This window comes from Dioscorea cayenensis, chromosome 17 (assembly GCF_009730915.1).
Source record: "Dioscorea cayenensis subsp. rotundata cultivar TDr96_F1 chromosome 17, TDr96_F1_v2_PseudoChromosome.rev07_lg8_w22 25.fasta, whole genome shotgun sequence".
Taxonomy (NCBI): Eukaryota; Viridiplantae; Streptophyta; class Magnoliopsida; order Dioscoreales; family Dioscoreaceae; genus Dioscorea; species Dioscorea cayenensis.
In genome coordinates, this window is record NC_052487.1 from 3,032,396 (window position 1) to 3,058,927 (window position 26,532).

A 26,532-nucleotide genomic window follows, 5' to 3' on the forward strand; every position below is an offset into this window, starting at 1 on the left:
CTCGTATAGCGAAATAAGTGTACATGCATTCGAATGCTCGCGGTTTGCATAACATGCGCATCGACTTGAACACGACAGCGTCGACATTAAAAAGGTTAAACAAACACATTCATGAAAAGCGACTATTAATCGTATGTGTGTAGTCGGACTTAGCGAAGATCACGATAGTTAAACCACGTAGCGTAATAGTTGTCTGTTTGGCGTAATGTTCTTAGCGGTAACAAAAAGTCTCGAGTGATAAATATCAAACCCGGAGTCTTAAAGGATGTTTCACGATCTCACCTCCTTTAGAAATCCTCATGATCACGCCATACGTGAAAACTTTTTCTTACACCAGTCGAAAATGCTCGGCAATTGCTTGCCTGTCGTCCGCTGCTGAGAATCCTGCGCATTCGGGCGATTATGCGAGCATTTCGCCTAGGCGAGAAAAAGATGGTTTAACATGTTGCGTGATTACGGTGATGATTCTCGAAGATAAGGAAGGAGGTTCACGAAACATCCTTTCGAGATCAAGTGGTTGTCCGTGGGAAGAGGAGGGAGAGGAGGAAGAGGAGGGAGGAGGAAGAGGATGATGATGAGGGCGCGAGGAGTGGTTGTCCGTGGGAAGGGTTCTTCACGGTTATTTATGGTGTGAAGTCCATGGCGGTGACTCTTCGTATCCAGAGAAAAAGTTAAGCGCATGAGTGGGCCGAGCGTTGATTGATGACAGCGAGCGGGTGTTCGGATATTTATATTCTAGTCACATGCGTAGAATTATCTGAGTCGTTAATTCTTATGCCGGGACATAGCTCTAACTCTTGCCACTACCTGACAATTCGGGATCAAAGCGAAAAAAATATCACCGTTTCTGCGAGACTTTGAGAATTTAGCGTTAATATGAATAGTTATACATGTAAAGATAATGTTAAGCGGAGATGACAAGTATTAAGCGGATATGACAATTATTAAACATATTAGTAATATATTTAAAGCGGATAATAGCAAATAGTTAAACATTATTTAAAATATACAAATAGATAACCATAAAGCGAGAAGAACTTTACGACGAAATGAACTCGTTTTTCAAAGCGGAGACGACAGATGGCACATGCTGCGCCTCGACAGATAAAATCGACTACGATCTCGTTTGAAGATGAGAGTGCTTGACCAATCCGAGTGGAAATCAACTTCATTTTTACAGTTGGAGAAACCGATTTATATATTTCGGGTATGATAAACTTCACCCAGGACTACCACAAATGAGTTTGCTATAATAAACACTGCATGGAATGGTCAAACCGGTAGCAACGAAGAGATTCTCCCCAGTATTCGAAACCGGCATGAGCGAAGTCGAACAACTCAGAATGAGGGAGAAATGGGGAGAACAACAAGATGTAATGCAACTCCTAGGCATTGTCTATCGAAACCAAGCGAAAGCCCTTGAAAAGGTTGAACAGTGATGTGATTTGGCGCTTTTCCTTTCCCACCGTTTTCGAGGCCAAAAATGGGATTTCTAGCAACATGGACCCATTTGAAGTGAACGGTAGGAGGTAAAAGGGAAGTTAAACACTAACGGAAGGGTTGTCCGGGGTGTGTAAAAGTAGGAGGGGGTTTTTGGGAAGTTTTGAAAATTACGAGGGGTGAACAGTAATTTTCCCAAAAATAAAACAAAAAAAAATGGGAAAAGTAAAACCTGAAAGTACAAAAAGAAAAAGTTAAAACAAAAGAATCGGATGGCACTAGATCCCAACCATTGCTAAGAGTTATGATTGATCCTGTCTAATCTTGTCTTTAGCCTTTAATTATCCATGTTATCATACAACAAGGTTGTGCCAGACTCATACCAAATATATATATAAGTAACATATAAGTGTAATGCCCGGATTGATCACTTTACTATAGCAACTCTCCCTTTGTAGTTCTTCTACTATAAATTATACCCATTAAATTTCTCTATTTTTAAAATCTATAAATTCCCATCCAAGTACAAACGATCATTTCTTTGTCATCTCTATATATGTTGAGCTTACTTTTTTTTTTTAATGGTGATGTGGCAATTCTTATATTCTAAGCAAACCATTGTCTAATTCATCTAACACCAATCAATAATCTCCTCCACCACACCACTCAATGCTCCTCCATCAAACACTAGCCACTTCTTCTTCTAATACTCTATCGACATTCCAAGTAATAACAATCGAGGCGATGAGCGGAATGCTCACCTTCCGAAGTTCGACCAAACTACCCACCCAAAAGACGAAACTGGAGAAGAACCAACCACATTGGAACCCCAAGTTGTAGAAAATCTAATAGTATATGCTAAACTCTGACCTACTGAATTGAACTCTAACTTCTTTGGGTTCTACTGACTGACTTCAACTCCGCTCGGGCTGAAGATCATCTTCATATACGTACAGCTTCGACATTGGTTATTACTCTCTTATGGCTAACCACATTGTTTATTGAATCAAGCACTACGGAGAGTGTGTTGTGAATCAATCCACAACGAAGTACTCAAACAAGATAATCGATAGCAAATCACTCTAGATCCACGAGTCCAGTCAAATAGATTTCTCAATCAAGTAAGAGTTTAAGCTCTTTAACATGACAATCAGCAAAGAAAACAACAATATCCAATGAAAATAGAAGCAAATGGCTAAACTGAATTCACAGAGTTTTAAATCTCACAAAATAGAACCGAAAAGAGTAAGATAAATGGGAAAGCTCTCTCACGAGGCAGTCGTCGGAGAGTTTCTTTGAAGCTCTCTTGGAACGATGACAGGCCTACTTCTCTTATCTTCCTTCTTACCTCCCTTCGTCTTTCCCTTTCCCTTTATATCTCTTTCCAGCTTGGCGTAACGGACAACCTCTCTTTCACCACCATCACGTAGTCGTATCTTCCTTTCCATTTTGCCGTGAGTGGCGAAAGTATGAACCCCTTTGAGGTGTGAGTCGAACCACTTGTTGTACGCTTCTCTCGTCGCCCAATCAGCCTCGTTTCTCCTTTCTCATTCGTCAGCCCAATGTTGACCCCGCCTTTTGACTGAATATCCATTCCTCTGGGCACATGACTTGGTTTAAAACCCAACTGTTCGAGCCCTTTCTCTGCCATTCATAACAGAGTGATGGGTAGTTGTGGTTACTTGGATTTGTGAGTCTCCGGCAAGGAGCTGTTCATGGTAAGCTCATCTTTGGTAAAAATGGAGATTTGTTGAAACTTGTAGCCTATGGAGTAGAGGAAGGTAAGGTAATTAGAGACGGTGATGTTGTAGATGAGACTCGGGTTGAGAGCTCGATTGGGGTCTACGTGGGTGACACTGTGGATGAATAGAGTGGAGTCGTTGTTGGTGGCGAGGTGTTTGATGAGGTTGCCAGAGTTGTCAGTGTTGTAGGCGGTGGTGATAAGAGCGGACTTGATGGTTGTCGTGGGCCAGTTGGGATGAGCTTTGCGGAGGAGGGCATCAATGCCGGAGAAGTGAAGGCAGGATATGGAGGTGGCGGAGATGATGTTGAAGAGAAACGCGGTAGGGATTGATGTTAAGGTCGGTGGGGGTGGTGACCGCGGTCCGACCCATCAAGGATGTTGATGCTGAGGGCGATGACACGGGTTTGAGGATCTCCGACATCGCGGAAGTTGAGGCGCGTCCGGGAGAAGGTGGTGACATGAAAGGACGGCTGGAAAGAAGTTAATAATGGTGTCGCGGAAGGCGATGATGAGTACGTAGTTGAGAGTCGAGTGGATCGAATGTAGGATATGATGATGTTTTTCCGGCCTTCTCACCCACCATGGTGGCGGGGGACGAGGTGGAAGTCGGCGAGGAGCTTCTTCACCGATTATCGAAGGTGGGAGATGGTAATTTTGTTGTGTCGCCATTAAAAAGCATTTCAAAAACATTGAAACGGAAAAGAAAATGGTGGTAGTTTCAATCCATGACTTCTCAAAATAAATCAATTTGTTTTTTTGTTACTCATTTTTCACTGAAGTAAAATAAATAGATCTAAGGGCTTTTAATCCGCATTTTTCCCATCTACATATTACAATTGATCAACAGTAGGGATTTTCCTTTTTGCTTGGATTGAAAGTTCTCGATTTGAAAAGTAGAGGGACTCGATGGGCACGATTTATTAAATGACTAAAAAGAAAAGCGTTCTTTATAATAGAGGGACCAATATGAGAATTACACCTAACATATAAAATAAGGAATTTCATTACTAAAATTCAAAGGTTTGATTAATAAAATATTCTTGGTACTAAGTAAATAATTATTTTTTTCATATCCAACTGATTTGATATAGCCTAATATATAGTGAAAAAACACACAAAATTTTGATTTTTATAAATAACCAATTTAAGTATATCAAAATTCTCCACAAGTATAAAAGCAAAATTGAAATTAATAATTAAAAAACCAATTCAAACCATAAACGTGCATAAATATTTTTGAAATAAAAACCCATAAACTAGTTTTTATTTCAAACTCTTCAATTTTCTAATAAATCTGTGATTTATCTATCCTATAAAAAAAATAATTTTTTAATAAATATATAATATATAAAAACAATATTTATTATAAAGAGTTGACGTTGAGTTTTTCTCAAAGTGTCCCAATTTTTTTTAAAAAAAAGTTATAGACAAAATCATTTGTGAATGAAGTATATATACATAAAATTAATATATTAATACATTTGTATTGCTACGAAGCTAAGATTCAAGCTTTTTTTGCGAAAGACACGAATACTTTATGCAGAGATTGTATTCCAACCAACAAAGGCGGTTGCCAAACTTCTCTAATTTTCTAGAAGTCCTTGTGTTTTACAAAACCTTCCATTTTAATCCATGACGTTTTATGTATTTATAATTACATTTATGTTGATTTTAATGAATTTAATAAAAAAAGAAAATTATAATTTTTAGTTTTCACGGTGGGAGTAGTAAAACCCACAACTTCAATGATTCCTAAACCCTAAAACAGAACAAGAGCTCGATCATCTCTCAATGGAGGCGTCGATGGAGGTCGACGTGGAGAACTCCGGCGCCGCTTCCGACTCTTCTCCTTCTTCCAAGTGCCTTGGCCTCAAGAACACCATCCACACCAACTTCGGCGAAGACTATGTCTTCCAGATCGCCTCCTGGTACCTCGATTCCCATGATTTTTTTTTAATTAGGGTTTTGATTTGCTAATTTTTTGTGGTTTTTTCTCTGTTGTGGATGTAAGCCAGGAGACGTCGTCCTTGGCGGTGTCTCTTTCATCCAACGCCATCAAGTTTTACTCCTCGGCGACTGGACAGTTTATCGGAGAGTGCAAAGGGCATTCTGCGACGATCCATGAGGTCTCGTTCTCGATTCCAGGTCATTCCAATGCATTGGGGTCTTGCTCGTCTGATGGCACTGTCAGAGTTTGGGACACCAGGGCGTTTAAGCAGGTCTGAGAAACAAGTTTCAAAATTGGATTTTGAATTTTAAATTATTATGGTATATCTTTGTTCATTCATTAGCATTTTTAAGTTTCATTCTTTTGTGTTTTTTTTTTAATGCATGAATTCTAAATCAAGTTCCATTGTTTCCATTTTACTGCTTTATTGTCGTTGTGAAATCAAGATATTAGTGTGGAGCTTGAGTTAATGACCCTACAAAGGCTGCTAAATGCCATTCAGAGTCTTTGACACCAACAGTTCATTATTGTGATGGAAATTTTGTATTGGCACTAAGTCATATATTTCATGATACTACCTCCTAAGAAAACTTGAGTCAAATGCTTTTGTTCATTGGGAGGTTGCTCTGCATTATGTTACATTGCTTGGGTGCTTTAGTCTATTTATTGTCTATTTTGGCGGTACTAGGACCCATTTAATAGATGCATGGGACTGGTTGTGAATGCACTTTTAATTAGCTTATGAAGATGCATATCATTTGTTGCTATGTGGAGGGATGTTGGTTATGCTGACTGGAGAATTCGGCCTCTATTACATCCTTTTTCCTGCATTTTTAAGGAATTAGGAAATGGATCTGTGTACAGAAGATATATTATCATTTTCTTATTGAAATTCTGGTTTTGTAGGTTTCACTGCTGAGAACTGGCTCCTCACAAGAAATATTTAGCTTTTCTTTTGGTGGGTCAAGTGGTAATCTTCTAGCTGCAGGCTCAAATGCACAGGTTTGAAGTCCAGTTGAATGCTTATTGTTCTCTTTTCAAATGACAAAATGCCTCACCATGTAGAGTGATTTTAACCATGCAATATATTGTGCTATGCAACTGTACAATGGTTGTAGTTTGATGGCATAGGTTTGTTGTTAGTTATCATCAAGATTAATACTGCACTAAAATATTAAGTTGCCCCAAAGCTAGTGTTGTCCTTTTGGTAAGAAGTTGAAATGAACTTTCATAGACCAAGCAACAAGATTCAAGAATCAAGACTAACCATGCAAGTTTTGTAGTGCTTTTTCCCACAAGTGTCTATTATGCTATAATTTATGCCTTGGGTGTTCTAGAGAGATGTAAATTCAGTCATTTCCCGCAACTGAATCTTCTGTAGTTAAGTCAGGCACTCTGACAGCTCACATGCAGTAGATTTCCCCTTATATCTTCTATACTGATTACTGACCTGACCACTGCAGAATTTGTACATTTTAGATGATTTCCTAAGCTTCTACCTGTTTTGGATGTTTGAAGCTATGGAATAATGATAAGATGATCAATGGCCAACGTGCCCCATCCTGCTCATGTTCACTCACGGGCTAGATCAGGCTGCATTGGCATGATTAAGTGTCAGTTAAGACATGCAACTCTTTTGGAAATGAAAGGTCATACCATAAAAATTTTATACGGTAGTGAAAAAGTAATTTACAAAAGGACGACATTTATAAGATGCTGATGTCGGAAGTCAAAAGCACCGATAACTCTGTGGTTGTCCTCTGGCAACTTCTTAGTGGATAATAACATATAAAAGGCCACTCCATGTGGCTCTTACGTGCTTATTTTATCATTTTCGTTGTACATTTTTCTTTAATTCTTAACTTTGAATTTTGCTGGAGCTTGACTAATGAGAGTTGTATCATTCCTCCAAAACCTTTTACTTCTTTTCTCTTTGCTGATTTTCTTTGACTTTTCTGTTTTCTTCTTCCTAAATTACAATTGCAGATACTTTTTTGGGATTGGAGACATGGAAAGCTTGGAGCATGCTTGGAGGAGTCCCACATGGATGATGTTACTCAGGTTTCCTATTTTCTATTTTATTTGCCTGTTTGGGATTCCCTTAACCTATTTAGTTCACATGAATAATATGCTGGCCATTTCAGAAAAAAATTATCAATAAAATATAAACTTACTGATTTGACAAAAAATGTCTATGTGTACAATGAACCTATGTAAGAAAATGGCCATTTGATTGGTTTTCATATTGAAATTAAGTTCATCAGGAATGCTTTACTTCAGGAGCTTTCCCTAGATAGAGGTCCCTGTGGATGCATCTTGGTTCGAAGGTTGTAGAAGTTGTTCTGAATTTCCTTTGAAGCTCACTTGTATTTGTTTGACTTGTCAATCTGCACTGTTTTTTCTTAAAAAATTGTTGTATTTGGGATACCATTATATAAATCAAATGGTGTATATATGGTTTATACATCATCATCAAATATCGTCTCATTCGCAATGTATGGTCACTTTCAGGTACGCTTTGTTCCTAGTCAACAAAGCAAGCTCATTTCTTCCTCTGTTGATGGGTTGATGTGCTTGTTTGATACTGATGGACAAATTGATGATGATGACCATTTGGAATCAGTAAGTAGTTGTTTCATGCTCTGTTTGTAGTGTAATAATTTTTATTATTTTCTTACTAGCCAATTTATAGAACTCTTGTTTTGTTAATGAAAAAAATATCATACTGTACCATTTGTTATATTATGTTGGTTTTAATAGAAGAGAACCATTTTGAAATGAGAAAGCTTTTTAGCAATTGTTCCATACAATTCTTACAAAATAGATGTTGCAAAATCAAGCATGAATCTCTTTCGCATAGTTTATAGGAAACTATCTATCCTCAAAATCTTATTGGAGTTATTCATTTGTGACTTCCAGGTGATGAATGTAGGGACTTCTGTTGCAAAAGTTGGGTTCTTTGGTGAAATGAACCAAAGACTTTGGTGTTTAACACATATTGAAACTTTAAGGTTGTATTTTTTACGACTTGTACAAGTTTATTTAATTGATTTTTATAACTTGGGCATCATATCATCTCAAATCATCTGGCATATGTTTTATGCAATCTTTTTGTGCAAATCCCAAGTACACTGAAATAAATTTATCACTGCTAGCAAACTAACTCAACTGAGGAAAACATTCTCCCTCGCTCTTGTTTTATTATCTCACTAATTGATATCTAGTTGTTTCTTACTTGAGCAGCACACCTCAATTGCTTCTTTTAACATTGTTTACTGTTAAATTGCAAAAATGTTTAACCACCTTTTCCACATTTGGGCAAATTATTTTAAAGGATCTGGTGGACTGCTGTTTACCACTTTGGTTTTTATTAAAGATACAGATTAACTTCAAATTATGCTTTCTTTTGGTATGATATTCAGTATATGGGATTGGAGAGAATCAGCAAGACAAATCAATTTTGAAGAAGCTCGGTCTTTGGCTTCTGATAAGTGGAATTTGGATCAGGTAGGCTTGAGGGCTTTGTAAAATTTTATTAAATATGACTTTAAACATATTGTTTTGAACTCCCTTGTCTGATATGCAACCTCAAGTGAAGTGTTCCTTCATTGTTCTCATTGTCCCCTTGTTTGCCTTTACCCCTCCAAATCTGTTACCTCTGACTGCTCCTTTTCCTTTTATGTATTGACAGATAGACTATTTTGTTGATTGCCATTACTCCGGAGCAGATGATCGATTATGGGTAATTGGCGGCACTAGCTCAGGGACACTGGGCTACTTCCCCATCAACCACCAGGTGCCGTCGGGCGGGATTGGGCCAGCAGAAGCCATACTTGAAGGTGGACATTCAGGGGTTGTTCGAACCGTGCTGCCTGTTTCATGCACACGTGGTAACTTGCCCCGCAACAATGGCATCTTCGGATGGACTGGAGGTGAAGATGGTCGGCTGTGTTGCTGGTTATCAGATAAATCATTAGAAGCTAATCGCTCATGGGCATCCAGTGCCTTGGTGATGAAGTCCCAGAAAATTCACAAGTTAAACAGACGCAATCCATACTAAATACCCAAATGTAATCTAAACTGGTGAGAAGCTTTCAAATTTATGTCAAGCCACATGTAGGTTAGCCTTGAGCATCTTTGTCTTGCCATTCGTATTATTAGTGTTTGTTGGAGCTTAGGATCATGTATTATTTTTCAACCTTAGAGCAAAGAGCATGAGAGGAGATTTTGGCGAAGTGGGTAGGTAAAATAATCCTTTGTTTTATTTATTTATTTATTTTTCCAAGTGAAATCAGGACTTGTGAACACATTGACACTGAGATCATGTACACAATCACTACCTCGCACTTTTAAAAATGTGTCCTAACCCTGATTTAAATTTCACAAATATCTTTATCTTTCTATATTATCCGGTGACCATATTATATTTCCAAAGATAAGCATTTATTAAGAAAGCAAGAAAATTAACCAGCTAATTATTAGCGCAAGCAAAATAAGCAGAAATTTAGGGGTGTAAATGAGCCTAGCTACTCGTGAGCTACTCGAGATCGGTTCGATCTATGTTCGAATTTGATTCGATTTTTCACGAGCCGAGCTCGAGCTACTCGTTTACTTTGGCAAGTCAAGCTCGAGCCCAAAATTACTCAGTTCGTAAGGCTCGTGAGCCTAAACAAGCTTATTTATTAGTCCTTTTAACTTTTCAAATATCCGTTGCAATTCTTTCTTTTTCAATTTACTTATTTTTCAGTCCCTACATCAGTTTAATTTTATTTAAAAGTCCTCTCTCTCTACTTATAATTTTTAATTTTAAAAAAATATCAATTTTTTTTACAAATTAATACTAATAATTTAAAAATAAATATTTTTAAGAAAAATATTTATAAAAAATTATTATTTGGGTTTGATATTTTACAAATTAGTATATATATAGTATAAAAAAAATTATGTTTTCGAAAGTATTTATGAAAATTATTGTTTGATTCTTTGGCTTTTATAAACCAGGATATAGCATATAAAATACATATATATATATATATATATATATATATATATATATATATATATTTCTAAAAATTTACTATTTGAGCTATTGACTTTTTACTTGATCTCAAAAAATTTTATTGTAAAAATTTTGACTTTTTGAAACTTGGCGTAGATTCAAGTTCGGCTCGAACTCGGTTGAAGTAAGTTCGAGCTCGGCTCGAGATTGATTAAAGTAGGCTTGAGCTCGGTAAAAATAATAGCGAGCCAAGCTTGAGCATGACCAAGCTCGGCTGGACTCGGCTCGTTTACAGCTCTAGGCAGAATAAGCAGAAGACAAGAGAATTTTTTTTTTTTTTATAACTAATATATTTTCTGGTTATAATTAAGATATATAAAGAAAGAGTCAATTAATTATCCCAAAGAAATTATTTGATGTATAATAAAAAAAAATTGTCATGGGATCAACAAGCACAAAAGGTCAAGAGGGCAACCACAACAAGTATGAATGGTGGGTTTGGTGGGTAATGTAGTGGTTATAAATGCAGTAAATATAGACATGTGAATTTGTCAGCCAAGCCATGCATAAGACTTAAAAAGGCGTCATTAATCAAAATATAAATATACAAATTACAAGGTAGAATGTTATCCTGTTTTAATTATTATATTATATTATATTTTTATTATTTAATTAATTTTACATAATGCAAAAACAAACACAATCCATCTAAAACCTACTTCTGTAAAATAAACTTACTAAATAATTCTCTTGAAAAAATCAATAAAAACTACAAAAAAAAATAAAACCAACATTAATATAAAAGTCGACAATCAATTAAATGAGTGATCAGTGACAGTGAATGATATGCAAATCCGACGTCATCTTTTCTTTTGTTTTAATGCTAGGATCAAGTGTAAATTTCTCTATTTTATATATATATATATAACAAAGAAAAAAAAAAGAAATTGTTGAATAATATCCAATCTATCTAAAGAGCATGTCAAATTAATGGAAGGTAATTAAGGGAAGTTGATAAACAACCTCAAACCATAAAAACAAGAATTAATTAAAATTAAGTTCATCATGCATGAACTATGAATCATTTATTCATACCAACAACAACAACAACAACAACAAGATGATGATGATTAAGAAGAGCATAAGACTCTCCAAACCCTTCCTTATTGTTCATATATAAAACATAGTACTCTTTTCAAGATATATATATATATATATATATATATTATGATAGGAACAATAAGAGAGGGCCAATTAATTAAGTTGATAAATTAATTAGCAAGAAGGGAAAGGCACACCACACGACTGAGCCACCTTTTTAGCATTGAGAGAGTTGACATAACCACCGAAAAGTGGGTTGTTTTTGTATTGGCACAAGCATGGCTCCTGTTCTTTGAGTTTAGAGCAGCACTGTTGTGTTGCAACTCCTGTTGATATTGGATCTGCGCAAGATATCAACTCAGCAACGTTGCAGTCAACTGACATCACTGTGGAGCTTTGAAGAAGAAGAAGAAGAAGAAGAAGAAGAACCATTGATGTGAATGATAGAACAAACAAGGGCTTTATCTTCATCTTCTTTCTTTACTTCTTTGTCTTTATTTAGAGTTTCAGTAGTTGGGGTGGAGGAAATGAAGAGAGAATGGGGTCCTATTTATAGTGTTATAATAATAATAATAATAATGAAATGAGTAAATGCATGGAAGGTGTGGTCAGCTACACAGTTGTCTCCCATCCCATGCTGTCTGGGTAGATGTTAGTTGGACTATATTGTAAATTTTTTTTTAGATTTGTAACATGATATATTATTTTCAAGAGAAAAAGATAATTTCATTGATTAGTAGTCATAACACCATCAAGTAAAACCTCAACCAACTGGAGAGATGGTGAGGCCCAAAGAAAAGGACCACTAAACATAGGAGACAGTCATGCCAAGTATGACTAGTTTTGTTAGACTATCTTCTAGCATATTTTAGAAAAAAAGATGGGCACTGCATTAACAAATACTTGCATTCTGTTGTAAGCACTCCCAAGATGAGATGTCTGGTTGTGTTGTAATAAATTTAAAAATATGAAAAGACAAAAATCAAGATGTGGAAGAAGTTTGAATGAATGAGAAGACAAAGATTTTAGGCAAGGCATTTTCAGAAATTTTTTTTAGGATAGTTATTTCCCCACTAAATTGTAGATGCTTTTTAGAAAATACTAACCCCAGGATACAATGCCTAATCAAAGAAACACGATTGCTACAACTCAATCTTGTTCCTCAACCAGAACCAGCCAATAAAAAAATCAGAAAACAATAAGGAGATTATTGAAGACTAGAGAAGAGATTTTTTTTTTTATATATTATCTTTTCCATTCTTGTACTTGACTATTTAAAAGATGTCAAACATGTTTTATCCAACAGTTGAGTGTGTGAAAAGACACCTTTTTCCGTTTCTTTTTCCCGTTCTTGGGATGTGTCAGAACAACGGCTACAAACACATCTCTTCTTTTAAAAAAAAAAATTATTTTATCTCTTTATCTAATAATAACTATAAGGATAATAAGAAAATATATTTTATATAATATACCGAATAAAAACATCTAATTATTATTAAATAATATTAGTATATTTACATAATATATAACAGGTTGATCCCGTAAAATATTACGAACCACAACTTGCACATCCATTTTTAGCACAACATTTGACTGATTGCTTGCTTGCAACCAACTAATAAAACTTCCTTCAATGTAATAGCTTTTAGTTCAGTTGGGGAGAACAAACCATTGAAAGTAGCAGTATAACCACCAATAAAATTTCCATGATGATCACGGAGAACGACTCTAATACCCACTCGCAACTGGGATGCAAACAAGGCCCCATCTAAATTACACTGAAGCTGCCCCTCCAAATTAAAGGTGGTGACCACCTTTGATTTTCAATTACAGGTCGTACTCCCACCACAACATAAGATGGATTTTTCCACAACTCTTGCCAAGATTTAAATAGCTCATTTCCTCGGTTAATGAAAATTCTTGGTGGAGGTGGATGAGCCTCCACAATGTTTTTTTTCTAGAATTCCAAATACTCCATAACAACATACTTGATTTGTGAACTAAATCAGCATGGCAAGATTGTAGCAAACCAACAAACCACTCATTAAACCTTTCCTCTGTTGCCAGTGGCGGACCCAATATATTGGCAGTCCGGGCTGAAGCCCGGGCTGGACTGCCGGAAATCATTGCAAAAGATGGAATCGGCGAAGTTAAAGCCCGGGCTGATGGAGAAGGCAGCCCTGGCTGATGGAGAAGGCAACCATTACTGTGAATCTGTGATAATGTGATTCAAACTTCAAAGCCTTCATATCTGATAAGGTGGAAGGCATGATGACCATCCATGCATTTTGCTTCGAGATCATAAACCATCTTCTCATCAGAAATCCAATCTCAATCCAATCTCAAGGCATGATGTAGTTTGTATTTGTATTTTCCATTGTTATTTCACTTATTATGTATTGTATTTGAATTTTGTTCATATATTTATTATTGATATTGAATATCGACTAAGTTTGCATTTTCCTTTATATTTGTATGTGTCTTTGTAATTAATATAAAAAATTGATTTTTATTCAAGCCCGGGCTGGACCAAATTTCTGGGTCCGCCACTGTCTGTTGCAATGGTTGTGTTAACTCATAATTGCAACCATGCAAAAGAGACTAACTGACAATTCACAAACAAATGAGCACGAGTTTCACTTGTCTGATTACAATGGATGCAAGAGTCATCATCAAAATGACCCCCTTTTTCTAGCAGTTTTGAACGTGTAGGAATACACTCATGAAGGAGTCGCCATAAGAAGTGTTTCACCTTGTAAGGGAGAGCCAAGTTCCATAGTGTTATCCTGTCACGCCCCAGCCCCACAGCCGGGCCCGCTGACAGATTGGCCGCATCCAATGGGATTGGGCCCTACTGGGTGCAAGGCGTCACATTTGACCTGGTCAGAGTCAACCCTAACAAACAGAATATAGATAGTAATACAGAACCACCAAGGATAATAGGAACTGGAATACTACAAGTATGGGCTGTAGCAACCCTACAAAATACATAGTCAAGTAGACAGTTTGCGAGTCACAAATACAGTCAAAATAAAAGTCTTACTCTCACAGAAAAGTTCACTATAAAGATACTGTCAAAAGCAGGAAATACTACCCCTCAGACACACCCCGATCCTAGACTTGATCTTCTCCTGCGAGAACAGAATTCACAGAGTTCATGAGCCACAAGGGCCCAGTAAGATCGTAGAAACAACAGATAAAGCAGATGTTGCAGAATAATAAATCATAATTCATACAGAATGCAGAAAATACGCATAATACAGAAATAATAAAAATATGAAAACACGCAGAAACAGTCATGTACATCTCCCTGGCTAATAACAACAATCAACAACACGATGCTGAATCATCGACTGTGAAGTCGGATTAGAACATAACAGAATATCAATAGTCGAAGCTGGATCTTCGACCGCAGTCGGGGGTAGCGCTACTACAGAAAACATGTGCACATGGCTAGGACTTACTCTTCATAGCTGGGCGAGCCAGGAATGGAGATGTACTAAAACCACAAAAAATACAAAATACGGACAGAGAAAATACCGAATAAAAAATGTAAATAGATAAATAAATAAATAAATAAGTAAATAAAATAAATCAACTTACCAAATAATTCAATAATTAAATAAATAACAACCGCCAGAAAAATACGGAATTATACGGGTGCGAGAGCCTACCTGGCTCCGAGCTATGAAGTTGGGTTCGACAAGTCCCACGAATTCGGGCTCGCTACCGGATCTACCCAAACAGAATAATCCAACTTAGGTTACAAATCTTGGGCCGGGCCTAACTTATAACTATAGCCCGAGCAAACCCAACAAATAAAAAATTTCAAAGCTAGCAAGGCAACATAACAACCATGCACAATAAAAGAAGCATAAACAAATATTACAACCAATCTGAATGATTAGAGGAAATGCTTTGCTTCGAAATAAAATCACTTAACACGCTGAACTCACTTGCCAACTAAATAAATATAATATAATTGCTAGAATGAATACACAGTACATATACTAATAACTAAAAATTTTTAGGAATATTAAAGAGAGTTAAGCCAAAGAAAATTAACTATGCATATATAAATACTCCAGGAAGGGTTGTAATGAACACCAGCACAACAGGATTTTCCAAAACTAATAATCATTATTAACACACGTTCAAGATACATGTATATATATATATATATATACTTCTAACATGCACACACAAGCATAAATATATAAACTCTATTTTAAAGTTAACACTAAAGAAACCAAACTTTGGAATGGAATTGTCAGGAAATGGGTAAACACTCAACGCAACAGAATTTTTTATTTTTAAAAGAAAAACCCGAAATGCATGAATACATATATATATATTTATATACACACACAAATATTATTAAACAAATCATCTAAACAAACATGCTTACATAGGTGCATGCTTAGACTAAATCTAGATGTCATGCTCATGTTTAAACACAATAGGCAGAATTTTAAAAACACAACAGAGTGTTTAAAAATACACTAGAGAATTTTAGAAAATCAAAATACTAGAAATAAAACCTCATGCAGACTTACAACATCCCATGCTACAACATTTAAATACAAATAAAGATTAACTAAGAACCAGATTACAAGATTAAGTTATAGAAATAAACAGGAATCTAACATATCAAGGTTGCAGGAAATCTAGCACAATTAAATGTACATATAAATACCTCTATAAATGAGTGATTAAACAATTTAACAAATGACCATGCTTGCAAGAACACCAAGTCTACAATGTATATACATAGAGACCTATGCATACTGATTCAATCTAAGAACATGATCACAACAAGCTTTAAATTTCCAGTATAAAATAAGGGAAACATGGTTCTAAACAAGCCAAACTCAGAAGAAGCATGCCTAGAATAAAAAGGAAAAGCTAAGCTCCCAAGGAAAAAATATAAAATCATGCATACACCCAGTGACATACAAATCACATTTGCAAGATCCAAACATAACCTAGATTTTTGGTTTTAAAGATGCTAAGTAAAGGCCAAGACCACCATAGATACACATACATAAAACAACAAGCTGAACCCCATGCTCTCTAGAATCATACCAGCCAAAGCTAGATCCTCAAACAAGGTAACAACAATCTAACTTTAAACAGAGAGACCACAGACCCACCAAAAGCTGAAACAAAACCACCAGCACACCCAAACTTGGAGCTTCCAACAAGGAGAAGGAGAGGGCTTGAAGAAAAAGGGGAAAACTTAGAAGAGGGAGTTGCTCTAAAAAAGAGAACCTTCCACCAACCCCGACAAGACCGGAGCTCACTGGTGAGAAGCCAGCTTGAGATGAAACCTTGTCATGAATCCAAGGATTCGGTCAAACTGTAAAAAAAAAAAACCAAAAAGATCTCCGGTCAACTTGGTCAACAAGACCAAGGTGACAAATATTACATATCCAATCTCCAGTAACTGACATAACTGGTATTATCGTGTTGGCATCTTGAGCTAGGCGATAGCCTAATTTCACCTGATAATAGCCATTTTTGCTAAAGTGCCATATTATCTAATCCTCAGAATTACCACTCAAGCAGATTTTACATATATAATTTACATCTCGATCTACAAATAACTATTGTAGTAGCTCCACATCCCACTCATTTGCTCATTCCTGTACAAATAACTATTGTAGTAGCTCCACATCCCACTCATTTGCTCTAGGAATGAATAGATCATTCACCAACAAGTCATCCAATTTAGGAATCCTCTCGGTCTGGATGCGGAAGTTTGTGTCATCTTGAAGCCATGAGCCATGCCAAACACGCACTTGAGTCCCTTTCCCCACATGCCACCGGCAACCTTTTTCTAAAATTCATCGTGATGCCAAGATGCGTCGCCAAACAAAGCTCGGATTATGCCCCAATGTGGCATTGAAAAGATTCCCATCCAAAAAGTATCTAGCTTTGAAAACCCTTTGTGACTAATACTGAATTCTGCAAGAGAAAACGTATACCTTACTTCACTAGCATTGCCAAGTTAAAACTTCATAGGTCCTGGAAGCCCAACCCACCGTGCTCTTTTCGAATGCAAAGACGATCCCATGCTATCCAATGCATACTTTTCAAACCATTAGCTTTGGAACCCCACCAAAAGGAATTCATCATCCGTTGGAGCAATTGTCTTCAATAGTATTTCCTTGCCTGCTTTAGAGAAGTACCGATTCTGCCAGTCTACTAGCTTATAAAAGAAGGTAAGCCTAGGTATAACTTGCCATTCTCTAATGTTGAGTGAACACCCTGCGGCATGCTCTTGATTATACCCCTAGTTTGGTCTTGAACATTATGACTGAAATACACACCTAATTTCATGAGGTTTATAGTTTGACCTGACTCTTAATTGCTCATAGGAAACCAAGATAGTCTTCATAGCCCTTACCACTTCTGTTGTGGTTTGAAAGATAAAGAGACTATTATCTGTGAACAACAAACACGAATACCATGAATGTCTCCACTTAGTTCTGCTTTGGTGATGAGTGCAGATAACCCCTCAAGGCTTAAAAATAAACAAATATGGAGAAATAGGGCCTCCTTGCCTTAATCCTTGATGATGATGACTAGGACCCAATAACTTTCAGTTGAAGTTCACATGATAAGAGACAGTGAACACAAAAAAACATTATTAGATCAATCCGCGCATTTAGTATGAAATCCCAATTTTAAAAGCGCATGTTTCAAAAAATACCAATTTACCCGATCATATGCCTTGCTAATATCCATCTTTAAAGCTAGCCACCTCACACTCATGTCCCCTAGATTTACATTTCATGTGATGCAGAGTTCCAAAAGCTAGGAGAGCATTATCAGTAATGCTGCGTCCGGGAACAAATGCTGATTGAAATTCGAAAATAAGTTGTGGTAGTAACTTTGTTAACCTGTTTGTCACCACTTTTGACATCAACTTGTAGAGAACATTGCATAAAGAAATTGTTATTCATAGAGTTAGGGCTTTCACATTTTGGAACCAACACAAGGATTGTAGAATTAACGTGAGAAGGAAATTCTTTATTACGTATCCATTGAGAACATTGTTGAAATACCTGCGAACCAATGAGATCCCAGAATTTTTGGAAAAAATGTTTGAAAAAATGCAAGGGTTAAACCCATATGGACCTGATGCTTTATCTGGATCCATTTGTGATAGTGCTATCTTGAATTCCTCCAATTTGAATAGAGCCATGAGAATAGCATTATCAGAATCAGTCACCTTAGTCGGAATGGCCTCTAGGAAGAGAGACAGACAAAAACAGGTTCAGCGCTGAGTAGTTAAATCCATATATAGTTAGCAAGAGAGACAGAGGGTGCATCCAAGAGACAGGTATATATGCAATGAATGCAAGGGGAGCCATGACTGTCCAATAAAGATCTAATCTCCTCAATCTGGGAATCGAAGCGTCAGGTGATAACTTGGGCCGACCTATTGATGATTGTAGAAGTGGCAGAATTATTGACACAAATATGCTTAATATTGCAATGGATGTCCGTAGCTGCGCGAAGGGCAACACCGAGGCCAAAAAGATCATCTCTAGTTGTTTCGTCCAAAGGTTGGGAGCAGAAACCTAGCTACAAGTAGAATGGTATAATCAATATTGGTAATGAAAAAGCCAGTCGAGCTTACCTTGGTGCAGTGATTGCTGTTAACGTGTGAAAATAGGAATAGACCATTAGCGCTATAGTGAAGTTGCACATAATGAACTTTTGGCCAAGAAGGCTACAATAGCTCCTGCTATATTCCTGCACATGTGCCAAAGCTTTGCAAATAACTGTTGGAAGATTGGGATTAGTATGCCGGAAAATGGCCTCGCAATGAATTTTCCAAATGAACCAAGCAATGGCAGCAATGGTGGAGGAAATTTTCATGGAATAGCTGCCATCAGTAAGCCAGTTGCCAGATGCAAAACCGTTAGGGAACTGAATGTGAGTATTGACCTGCAAACTAAAATGAGACCATATCGACTGAATTTTAGAGCAATAGCAAAAGAGGTGATCCATAGTTTCCGGGGCCAGGCCACATAGAATACAATGTGTATTGGGACCCAGTCTCAAATGATAAAGGTAATTATAAGTAGAGAGCCGGCCATGGAACAGGGTCCAAAGGAAGTGTTTCACCCTAGGGGCAGTATGAAGTTTCCAAAGTATCGCCCAACCATTCCAAGAATCAGAATTAGAATTGGAAAGGTTTAGATGCATATAAACAGATGTTGAGATAATTAAATGCTTGATGGTGGGATTCCAACTCCAATGGTTACAAGAACTGTTGTTGATAGTGCTGAGGAGCAGATCCTGCATATTAGTATTGGGACCAAAAATAGCATTGAATCGAGTTTCATCCCAAGTATTTTCATGAACCAGATCAGAGATAGAAAGTTGATCCAAATCCACGTCCACATTAATATAAGTAGGTTTGAGAGCAATAGGAATTCCTACCTCTTGTCCATGTGTAACCATACCCTGATAGTTAAATATCTGTAAGTCCACATTCTTGAACCACACTCCTAAAACCATCATAACACCATGAAGGATGGTCAATCCCTCCTCGTTTATTAGCTGGACCCAATAGGTCATTGAAGTCACCAACTACACACCATGGAAGGGAAGAGAGACTTGATAATGCTTGAAGAAATTGCCAAGTTGCTCATCTTCGAGATCTCTCTTAGTAACCATAATAACAAGTCAGTCTCCAAAGCATAGCATTTGGGAATTGAATATGGAGATCTCAATATGGTTTTGAAAAAAAAGCCCAAGATTGAACAATTTTGGTGACTACGCCATAAAGCCACAAGACCTCCTCCATATCTTAACCGATCCACAACAAAACATGCATCAAACTGAATTTGATTTTTTATTTCTTGTATTTTGTTCCCACAAGAAAGTGTCTCAACAAGGAAGATAATATCTGCCATTTTTTGTTTGACAAGCTCTCGAATAGCTACAACCGTTCAAGGGTTGCCAAGCCTCCTACGGCTACATGCTAAACAACTCATAGCTCATGGCAGGCTTGATGACCAGGCTCTGCCAATAAAACTTGATCTTAATCATGCAACTCTAGATTATGGATCTCCCCAAAATCCAGAAAGTCTTATGGGGACGTCCATAGAACGTTTTCAAAATTTCAAAAGTTAGAGAAAGGCACTGACCATCAGAACAGTAGAATTAACAATTCCAAAATCATGTATATGCACTGAATGAGTTGGTATATTATTTCTGCAATTTGGTTTTAGTTATCATTATAGGTCTAGTAGACATAGAATTGAAATGGTGTGATTGATTAGATTATTGTACAAATATGATTGAAAAGCTCAGATAAAAAATAAATATGATTGAATAGTTCACATGAAAATATTGTATATCTCACTTTTTACTATATCACTATTGGATTGAAATCCAACGATTCATACACATCGTTTATAGATTTGAAATCTATGTACATTGGTAGATGATTGACGCTCCCATATGATATAAGTGGATAAATCATGATTTATTGAAAATAAAAACAGTATAAAAAGATAAAAATAATATAATCTATAAAATGTAGATGTGTAGTTTATCAAAAATATAAAATATAAAACAAGTAGTACAAGATGATTAGACTCATAAGTATAGAAGTTATAGAAATATTAGATTGATAAGAAAAATAAATGACGTCATATGTATATGTATTTTTTTAATTTTCAAACTATACTTTTGTACTTATTTTGGCACATATGGAAAAAAAATCAATTTGTTTTAAAAAATATTAAACAAGTACAATAATCAGAGATTAGTCACATTATAAATAAATTTAAAAAAATAGCTTCAATAAAAAAATCACAGAAAATAAACTGTCCAAAATGCATAAAATATATAATTATTGACGGTAAAATAACGGAAAGTGTAACACAGAAAAGAAAACCCTCTCTCCTTCCTCTTCCTCCTTTTATAGATATATAATTATTATGATATTAAAAAAAATAAAAAAAATTACATTTTTTTATATCTTTTTCCCTCTTTCGTTACTTCACCGACACTTATCATGTTCATCACATTTGTTCTATGCCAAATCGAGTCCAAAAATAGTTAGGCTAGCTCAACCAAGCACAAACAATAATAAACAGTAATGGGAATGGGGTATTGTGTTTTAAAATATAAATTAACCTATTTTTAATAGAAAACTTTGTATAGTTTCTCTTTCCTTTATTATTATTATTATTATTTGAGGACAAGGAGTTATTTTTGGCTGAGGTTTTCATGTAAATTATTTTTTTCAGTGTTTTAAAAATATTTAATGCGAATATTTATTTATTTATCATTTTTGTCCTAGGGGTGATGTGGTTGGTACTCAGACAGTTTATATACACTGTGTTGATAGATCCTAATTTTTTGGGGCTTTTGCAGGTGTACCCCTAAAAAATTTTGAAATTGCATATTTGCCCCTGAATAAAAGTTAATTGCATACATACCCTTGAATAATATACATAATTGCGTATATACCCTTGGGGTTCAAATTAATTGAGAAACCATCTATTAACAAACAACAAATATATAAAATTACCATTATACCATTGCATATATACCCTTCAAAAGTTTTTTTTAAGTTGTACAAGGGTTATTTTGGACTTTTTGTATATCTTAATCCAAGTTATAACCATAGTTAATCAAGTTTGATTATCGGAATCTAACAGTAAGGGCATATCTGCAATTACCTATATTTTTCAGGGGTATATATACAATTATGTTTTTTCAGAGGGTAAATATGCAATTATAGAACTTTTGAGGGGTTTATAACCAATTCTCCCTAATTTTTTTTAAAATAAAAAATATATATTGATCTGTTTAAAAGCAAGTCATTAGCCAATTGGTAGATTGTGCCCGCCTTAAATTTCATATCCGGATGGAAAAACGAATATAATTATTATATAATTCAGATTTTATGTCCATTAGCAATCATATGATATGCACTCAGAATAGTGGGATCTCATAGTTTGAATATTAAAATTTATTCTAAGTTATAGCTTTAATTTGAATCTTATACATTAAAAATCTTTAAATATTTATTCATACTTGTAAAAATATTCACATTGGTTTAACATTCTCCCAGTGAAGCTATTGAATTGGACATAGTGAATTCGAAATTGAAAAGGCTAGTATTTATATGATTTACTTTATAATATAGATAAAAAAAACTGAATATCACTATGTTTTTCTTTGACGTGGCAAGTTTTGCATTAATGGTTAGACCTTATTCATGTTTTTTAGATTTTTTATTTTTTTTTAAATATTAATTAATAGATAAATAATTTATATAAAAAATTAAAATAAACAATCATATGTTCTTGAAAATGACATCATCGGTACTTGTGGTGGTAATAACTTTTTCTTTTGACTATTATTTGAAGTTCCAACTATTTCATTGAATTGTTAATTAGGAATCTCTACATGTTAAGGTTTGCCTATCGTATGAGAAACATCTTGTTCATCATTTATCTATGTTTTTTGACTTTTAACCATCATATATTTTTAAGGATAACCCATTTATTAGGAAAGCAAGAAAAATAAGCAACTAAGTAGTACATGCAGAATAAGCATAAGACAAGGAAAAAAAAACTGATTTAACTAATAAATTTTTTTGTTACAATTAAGATATATAAAGAGAGAATCAATTAATTATTCCAAAGAAATTATTTGATGTTTGATAAAAAAAAAAAATTGTCATGGGATCAATGAGCAGAAAAGGCCAAGAGGTACGTAAACCACATCAAGTATGAATTAATGGTGGTTAGTGGAGGTAAATGTCGTAAATGTAGTAAATATAGACATGTAAATTAATTTGTGATAGAACATAAAATACCCCTTTATCTACTAATTACCATTATCCTTTAGCTAAGCCATGCTTAAGACTTAAAAAGCCGTCGTTAATCAAAATAGAAATTACAAGGTAGCAGGTTATCCTGATTTAATTATTATATTATATTTTTACTATGTAATTAATTTTACATAATGCAAAAACAAACATTATTCATCTAAAATCTACTTTTTTAAAAAAAATTAAAAAATTCTCTTGAAAAAGTCAATAAAAATAAAAAATAAGTCAGTTATTAATTTAAATAAAAACCAACAATATATATATATTACAATGTGGACAAACCATTTCATGTATTTTTATTATTATTTAGTCTCAATCATGTAATGGAAAAGAGTAAAACTTTTGATTTTATACATAAAAACCAAGTGTTTTATTACTCAATTAGTGTGATAATCAGAACAATTGAAAACAAATTACTGTTATCCAAAAATATGCTACATGTCAACCTTGTTTAGAAAGCCATCAATCAATTAAATCAGTGAATAATATACCAATCCCACGTCATCTTTCCTTTTGTTTTAATGCTAGGATGTACTTCTTCAAGTGTAAATTTCTCTATTATATATATATATATATATATATAACAAAGTAAAAAAAAGAAATTGTTGAATATCCAATCCATCTAAAGAGCATGTCAAATTAATGGAAGGTAGTGTAAAGAATTACAAGAGTTTTTAAGAAGAAAAATCTCCCTTTTATTATCAACAATGATGGCTATATAAAAGTCTTACAAACTAACTAATTGAAATACAAAGAGATAAGAAACCAATATCTAACAAACTCATGATATGCAAAAACTAATTTAATCAACATATTTATTGACTAAATCCTAATAATAATAGGGATTTATTAACTAAATCCTAACAATCCTTCCCTTAAACTAAATGCTAGCATTTAGTTTACATCATTCTCTGCTAAGAGTTCACGCAACTTCAAGAAAGCTTCCAACTTAAGTGGCTTTGTCATAATGTCCGCCAATTGCTCTTGAGTTCTACAATGAACTAATTTCACAGTTCCAGCCTTCGTGAGATTACGAAGAAAATGGAAACGCACATCTATATGCTTGCTGCGACCATGCATCACTGGATTTTTTGGATAATTTAATTGCAGAACTATTATCACAGTAAATAATAGTTGTTTCACCTTGATTTTTATCCAGCTTTTGGTACACTCTTTTTAACCATATTGCTTGACAAGCACAAGAGGCTGCAGCTATAAATTCTGCCTCTGTAGTTGACAGACTTACTACAGGTTGTTTTTTAGATGACCATGATATAGCTCCTGAACTCAACAAAAACACATATCCTGATGTGCTTTTTCTGTCTCCTAAATCTCTAGCATAATCACTATCAGTGTAGGCAATAAGCTCATCTCCTCCTCCTTTTCTATAAAAAATTCCAAACCCAACAGTTCCTTTCAAATATCTGAAAACCCTTTACATAAGAATACCCACTATTTGTTTAAAGTAAGTCTTATTTACCTGATCAGCCTTTTCCTCCTTTGTAAGCAAACTGCCAGGATCAATTGGATTATGAACAGGATTGCTTTCTGCCATGCCAAATCTTTTTAGCACCTCCAAAGTATATTTCTTTTGACTGATAAAAATCCCAATTGATCTCTGCACAATTTCAAGGCCAAGAAAATACTTCATCTTTCCAAGATCTGTCATATCAAACTCTTGCTTCATGGAATTTTTGAATTCTGCAATCAATAGTTCATTATTGCCAGTAACAAGAAGATCATCAACATACAAACTTACAATTAACATAGCTTCATCTTCTCTGACAAATAATGTATGCTCATAGTCACACTTTCTAAAACCTTTCTTTAAGAAATAGGCTTCTATACGACTGTACCAAGCACGTGGAGCTTGCTTTAGCCCCTATAATGCCTTTTTCAATTTGTACACTTTCTGCTCACTTCCCTTCTGCACATATCCACATGGTTGTTCCACATAGACATTTTCTTGTAAATGACCATGTAAAAACGCTGACTTCACATCTAACTGGTAGACAGGCCAATTTTTTTGAGCTGCAAATCCGAGCACCAAACGAACTGTCTCCATCCGTGCTACAGGTGCAAAGACTTCTGTGTAGTCTATCCCATACTCCTGAGCATATCCCTTTACCACAAGTCTAGCTTTGTGTTTATTGACTTCTCCTTTTTCATCAAATTTAGTTTTGAAGATCCACTTTACTCCAACTTTCTTTCCTCCTTCAGATAAATCAGTTAATTGCCAAGTGTCATTCTTCTTTATTGCATCCATTTCAATGTTCATGGCTTTTCTCCACTTCTCTTCCTTCACTGCATCTTGATAATGAATCGGATCAACATCGGCAAGCATCACTAAGTGAGCAGAATCATCATCGAAAGCCCTTCACCGACTTCATAGTTATTCATCCATATTGGTGGGACGTCCCTGCTTTCTACCTTCGGATCTTTCTTGACCTGAAGAACCAAGAGTTTCTTGTTCATTTATGACTGGTTCTGTGTTTTCCTCAACTATTTCATTATCTCCACAATCCAAATCACAAAGTACACCTTGTTCATGTGTTTGATCCCACTCCCAGCTGTTTGTCTTCCTCGAATTTTACATCCTCGCTTATAATGATCCTTTTTGGAAATTGGATCATATAGCCTATAAGCCTTGGACTCTTTCACCGACACCCTAGCAAAACACACCGCAAACTCTTGTCATCCACTTTTAGTTCTTTTGTTGTCGTGCACATGAGCATAAGAAATACAACCAAAAAAACTCAAGTAATCAACTGCTGGCTTTTACTCCACTCCAAGCTTCTTCCGGAGTTTGATCTTTCACCGCTAAAGTAGGACTTCGATTTAACACATGAACAACCCAATTTCATCGCTTCCGCCAAAAAGTCTTGGGAAGTTTTTTCTCGGAGAGCATGCTGCGAACCAAATTCATAATGGTTCTATTTTTCCTTTCGGCGACTCCGTTCTATTGTGGTGTGTAAGCAGCTGTCAATTGTCGTTAGATGCCATTAGCAATACAAAAACTTGTAAATTCCTTGGATGTAAACTCTCCTCCACGATCTGTGCGCAAACAACTCTTATTGCTGTTAGAGATAGGCTTGATTGGTCCACAAATATCAGCATGGACTAGCTGAAGAATTTGTGACGCTCTCCATGTACTCTTCCTTGGAAAAAAATCTCGTTGTTGCTTCCCCACCAAACAATCTTTGCACAGCTTCAAGGAGACTTTATTGATGGCAAACCATCTACCATTTTTTTTTGCTGAAGAGTCTACAAGCCTTTGTGACTCAAGTGTCCATATCTACAATGCCAAAGCTGCATTTCATCCTCAGTAATTGTGCTAAAGCAAACTGATGGCAAAGGAAGAGAAGTGGCACGCAATATGAACATTCGATTAGACCGCATCATTGTCTCCATTATCAGACCTTTCTTAG

General features: G+C 35.4%; 1 protein-coding gene and 1 long non-coding RNA gene across 4 annotated transcripts; one reads left to right on the forward strand and one right to left on the reverse strand.

Annotated features, from left to right (window-relative positions):
- The first annotated feature begins 4,919 nt into the window (after positions 1-4,919).
- LOC120281318 (WD repeat-containing protein GTS1) lies at positions 4,920-9,367 on the forward strand. The gene is made up of 8 exons (XM_039288172.1): positions 4,920-5,112; positions 5,196-5,403; positions 6,039-6,134; positions 7,119-7,193; positions 7,644-7,754; positions 8,052-8,143; positions 8,555-8,639; positions 8,824-9,367. Exons 1-8 carry the CDS (start codon positions 4,976-4,978, stop codon positions 9,190-9,192), a joined length of 1,173 nt encoding a protein of 390 aa, XP_039144106.1. The 5' UTR covers positions 4,920-4,975; the 3' UTR covers positions 9,193-9,367.
- Positions 9,368-13,760: 4,393 nt separating this feature from the next.
- LOC120280278 lies at positions 13,761-16,531 on the reverse strand. Of its 3 annotated transcripts, XR_005542287.1 has the most exons (4): positions 16,386-16,531; positions 14,907-14,967; positions 14,276-14,363; positions 13,761-14,127 (listed from the first exon to the last, which is right to left on the reverse strand). It is a non-coding gene; the product is annotated as an uncharacterized LOC120280278 (long non-coding RNA). The 3 variants fall into 3 exon arrangements; XR_005542285.1 differs by having other exon boundaries at positions 13,761-14,363; XR_005542286.1 differs by having other exon boundaries at positions 13,761-14,363; positions 16,318-16,531.
- Between the last annotated feature and the right edge of the window lie 10,001 nt (positions 16,532-26,532).

What these genes read in the sequence shown, in the direction of transcription:
- LOC120281318 (XM_039288172.1), top strand. Translation starts at nt 4,976, where the DNA reads ATGGAGGCGTCGATGGAGGTCGACGTGGAGAACTCCGGCGCCGCTTCC. An exon ending in GTCTTCCAGATCGCCTCCTG is followed by an intron (nt 5,113 to 5,195) that starts GTACCTCGATTC and finishes TGTGGATGTAAG; the next exon opens with CCAGGAGACGTCGTCCTTGG. An exon ending in CTGCAGGCTCAAATGCACAG is followed by an intron (nt 6,135 to 7,118) that starts GTTTGAAGTCCA and finishes TTACAATTGCAG; the next exon opens with ATACTTTTTTGGGATTGGAG.